Raw genomic sequence first — 4,637 nt, 5'->3', positions numbered from 1 at the left:
GAGGGGTCCAGGGCGGGCTGGGGGGGGGGTGGCACATGGCGGTGGCTGTGAAGCGGGACAGTAGGAAGCCACCACCCCCACAGTAGGGCGGGTAGTGTTCCTCCTCTGTCACCACCTTCGGCACATAGTACTTGCTCCAGGGAAGGCAGATGGGGCACACACTGTGGGTCAACTGCCCCACAGAGAGGTGGTGGTCAGGGTTGTCGCCCTGCAGGTAGGTGACCACGTTGTCTGGGTGGGCAAAGATGTCATCATCCCACCTGAGCATAAAACTGGCATGTGCCCTGTGTCTTCTGCCACTGTAGGAAGAGCACCTGCAAGGGGGGGTGGACAGGGCACACAGGCTTGATGCCTGGGGCAATCAGCTTTGGGTCCCTGTCGGCCACCCCAACCCAGCGAGGCCAGGCAAGGATGTGTTTTCCAGTCAGGCTATTCTGGGTTAAAGGACTCACTCTGTGGTCCTTTGCAACCAACTGCCCCTCTCTGTGCCTCAGTTTCCAACTTCCCAGACAGGACACATCATGGGACCTGCCTCCAGGAGTGTTGGGGATCTACAGAGATGATGCTCTGTAAAGCACCAAGAAGTGCTTGAAAATTGTCACATTTACATTTATTGCTATTCCTTCTGACTCTGCCTTGCCAAGCATTACCATTAAATAATTACTTGTATGACTGTTATATAACATCTACCTCCCCCACCAGACTCTGGGGTCCCCCTGGGTGGGAGCTGTGTCTCACCTATGTGCCATCTCTTCGGCACCCATTATGGGGTCAACACTTTGTAGGCACTGGATTCATGTTTGTCAAGTTGATGTTTATCACATGCTTTTGTGTTCTGCGTTAAGAACGTGGCATGCGGACTTCCCTGGTGGTGCCGTGGTTGAGAGTCCGCCTGCTAATGCAGGGGACACGGGTTCGTGCCCCGGTCTGGGAAGATCCCACATGCCATGGAGCAGCTGGGCCCGTGAGCCATGGCCGCTGAGCCTGCGCATCCGGAACCTGTGCTCCGCAACGGGAGAGGCCACAATGGTGAGAGGCTCGTGTACAGCAAAAACAAAACAAAACAAAACAAAAAAACCCCAAAGAACGTGGCATATTAAGAGGTTCTGGGCCCTCTACCCGCCTCAGCTTCAGTCACCTCCATAATAACTTTGGCTGCATGCTAGGCACTGTACTCAGTGCCTGCTCTACCTTGAATCCTTAATACAATTTTAAGAGGCAGGTGTGGTCTTCAATCCCATTTACAGATGAGGAAATAGAGGCTCTCCAGAGAAAGTGCCTTGAGCAAGGTCATACAACAGAGAAGGTCTGTTGTTCAAAGTCTTGAACCCAGACCTGTCTGTACTTACTATGAGCAGGAACCTGCACTGGGCCCCTTTCAACTTGTGTCTCTACTCAGCTTACTCCATCCCCACCCTCCACATCCTGGGTAGGTCCTTGGAGCCTTCAATTCCTCCTCTGAGCATAGGCAAGTTTCTGTCTACCTCTCATGGTTTCTTTTCCATCGGAAAGGTCTTTGTTGAGTATCTTCCACACAGACCTGGGCCTCATGGGGAGACAGAACCAGAACAAAGAAATAAGATGTGTTCTGTCCAGCTCACCCCATGCACCATTGCCAATGTTATCTGAGCACCTGGCACTGGTCCAGGTGCCTTATGAATATCATCTCATGTAATCCTCACAGCAGCCCTCAGAGGTGGGTGAGTTCAATTAATATCCCATTTCCCTGATGAGCAAACTGACGCACAGAGAGGTGAATGATCATCCATGGCAAACAGCAGATAAGCAGCAGAGTCTCGATTTGAGCCCAGGTCATCAAGGTTCGGAAAGCCAGGCTTGTAAGTCCTTTCTCCCTGCCTCCCTTGGACAAAGGAGACTTCAGATCACCATGAGGACAGTAGATGGGTTGGGGCGAGGTTGATGGGAGTTTCTGGTCCCCAGAGCTCCTCAGAGGAGGTGGTAGCAACTTTGGGGAGGAAGGAGAGGTGGCCCCAATCACGTGACACCCTCCTGCCCCCAGCCCACCTGTTTGAGCGTGAGGTTGAAGAAAGAGTCGTAGAAATCCCACTGCAGGATGTCACCGTGCATCCGCGCCTCCATGGCCTACAGCCGGTTGACCTTGCGCGCCTCCAGCGGGCTGGGGTCCGTGCCCACGAGGAAGAGGCGGCGCAGCCGGACGCCGTGCACCTGGTGCTCACGGCCCCACCTGCGCCGCACCAGCTCCCGGTGCTCGTAATTGCTGGGCGAGGACTTGATCACCAGCAGCAGAAAGATTGGTTGCACGCATTCGTCAGGCGGCGCGTCCTGGAGCAGCACGACGTCGCGGCAGTGTTTGTACAGCAGGAAGTTGCGGATGTGCTGCGGCTGCCTAGCGAAGTCCGGCAGGGCGGCCATGGAGGTGTTGGCCAGGCAGGGGGCGGGCGGTGGGCGGGAGGGTGGCGAGGGCCAGACCAGAGCCACGGGGGTGCCCGGTGGCTCCTTCAGGCCTGGGCAGGTGGGTGGTGACCTGCAGATTGAAGAGGAGGAGGGTGAAGGTGCCCAGAGCCACAGCCAGGCCCAGCTCTGTCCGCAGGTGCCGAGAACACCTCATTCTGGCCCGCCTGAGCTTGGGATTGGTCCGAAGAGACCCCTGGGCAGCTCCTGCCGACAATAACACTCACTGAAGATGCCTGAAGATGCCAGATGGGCCAAGCACTTTTCCAGAGCTACCTGTGGACCCCAACACCTGGTTGCAGCCCTACAGTTGCTCAAGTTGGAAAAATACTGAAATTCACCCCCAGAGATTCCCCCGGCTCCCGCCTCCTCCAGTACCCCATGTTGGCTCTGACTGTTGCCCAGGTCCTACCGGGGGATCAATAGTTACAGAGAAAACAGGCATGGAGATGCCAAGGTGAGCCTCCCAGATTCAGTGTGCCCAGAATCCTGCCCCCCCATCCAAGCTGGTCCTCTTTATGTCCCTCTCTCAGAGATGGCCCAGGAGCCTCCCCGAGAGAGGCAGCGAACTCCCTTTTTAGCAGTTGAGAGCTGCTGGGATCCTTCCTGCTTCCCTTTTCACTTGCTCCTCCAGGAAGCTCTGAGCTTCTGGGATTCTGATATAACCATCACTCATTCTTCTTGACTATTTTTAATGGTCCTGTGAGCTGAGCATAGGCCCTGGCTCTTCACAGAACCCTCAGGCCCAGCATGTGTCAAACAAAGCTATCTTCTTTGGCAAACTCCTCTTCCTCCTTTAAAACCCATCTCAAATGATCCATTCTCTGGGTAGTCCTCTTGGACCTCTCAGGAAGTGTCCTGGTTTCCTATTTAGCCCTGTCTCCCTCTCTGGCTAGGTCATTGAAACAGGAGGGAAGGGGACAGGGCACAACCTTTTTTTTTTTTTTTTTTTTTTTTTTTTTTTGCGGTATGCGGGCCTCTCACTGCTGTGGCCTCTCCCATTGCGGAGCACAGGCTCCGGATGGGCAGGCTCAGCGGCCATGGCTCACGGGCCCAGCCGCTCGGTGGCATGTGGGATCTTCCCGGACCGGGGCACGAACCCATGTCCCCTGCATCGGCAGGCGGACTCTCAACCACTGCACCACCAGGGAAGCCCCCAGGGCACAACCTTTGAAAGAATGACATAGCCCACAGACATGACATAAACTGACTAGAACCAAATGGATCCAGGATGGCAGACAAGTCAACTTCCACTAGACCTTGAGCCTCAGTATACACTCACTGTAACACATCAGCAAGCTAAATGACACTATAGGCACCATGACAGTTCCAAGACCGACCATAAGGATCAAAAAGTGGGCGGTGGCCCAATTCTTGGAAATCCCCGCCCTTTCCCAAAATAGCTGAATACTCCTCCCACTCATTAGCCTATATAATTACCCACCCCTATAAAAACTGATAACCCCATACCCTGGTGCCTTTCTCACCTGATATGGTGTGTGATCTCAGTTGGAAGACTGTGGGTTTTGGCCAGGTTCGAGTCTAAGTGTCAGTCTGGGTTTAGGCTGGGTTCGAGTCCCAGCACGTGGTTTCAAGTCCCAATCTGAGGTGTATGGTTTCATCATGATCTCTGACTTTTTCTTCCCAAGACTGGGGGCTTCTTGAGGGTCCTGGCATTGCCCAGCATGAGGCAAACACATGGGGGAAGCAGAGAGTGTCTGAATGAATGAATTTATGAATAAAAGTAAATTCATTAAGTTTCTCTCTGGCACACTTTTTGGGCGGGGGTGGTGGTGGTGTGAACTAGAAAAGAGCTTTATTGCTTTGCCAGGGAAAAGGGGGAAGCAGCAGGCTCGTGCCCCTCAAAACTGTGTGTCCCAACCCAGGAGGATTTGGCAATGGTTCAAGGGCAGGGTTGCTGATAAGGGTTAGGGTGTGTGAAGGGCCTGCACTCCTTTAATCTGGTCTCCGGTGGTCTTTTCTGGAGTGAAGAATGCTAACATTTTCCATTTGTTGGGGGTTTTAGTTCTGGTCTCAGGATTTAACAAAGCTCAGGTTCTTGATGTCTCGTCACAAAGAATTCAGTGAGAGACAAAGTGATAGGTAAGAAGTGGATTTATTTAGAGAGAAACACACTCGACAGAGTGTGGGCCATCTCAGAAGGTGAGAGCAGCCTGGCATACTCTTACTTATCCGTCAACGCC

The 4,637-nt window shown here is 53.5% G+C and overlaps 1 protein-coding gene across 1 annotated transcript in view; it reads right to left on the bottom strand.

Annotated features, from left to right (window-relative positions):
* The window catches only part of B3GNT3 (UDP-GlcNAc:betaGal beta-1,3-N-acetylglucosaminyltransferase 3), a 2,916-nt gene extending 326 nt beyond the window's left edge, over positions 1-2,590 (bottom strand). Inside the window, 4 exon segments of the mRNA XM_007461028.1 lie at positions 30-278; positions 280-314; positions 2,026-2,506; positions 2,508-2,590. Coding sequence (XP_007461090.1) covers positions 30-278; positions 280-314; positions 2,026-2,506; positions 2,508-2,590 — 848 coding nt within the window.
* Between the last annotated feature and the right edge of the window lie 2,047 nt (positions 2,591-4,637).

The sequence above is a fragment of the Lipotes vexillifer genome, unplaced genomic scaffold (assembly GCF_000442215.2).
Source record: "Lipotes vexillifer unplaced genomic scaffold, Lipotes_vexillifer_v1.1 scaffold469, whole genome shotgun sequence".
Lineage (NCBI taxonomy): Eukaryota > Metazoa > Chordata > Mammalia > Artiodactyla > Lipotidae > Lipotes > Lipotes vexillifer.
The sequence above is the reverse complement of the archived record's forward strand: the minus strand, read 5'-3'. Positions and strand labels throughout refer to the sequence as shown.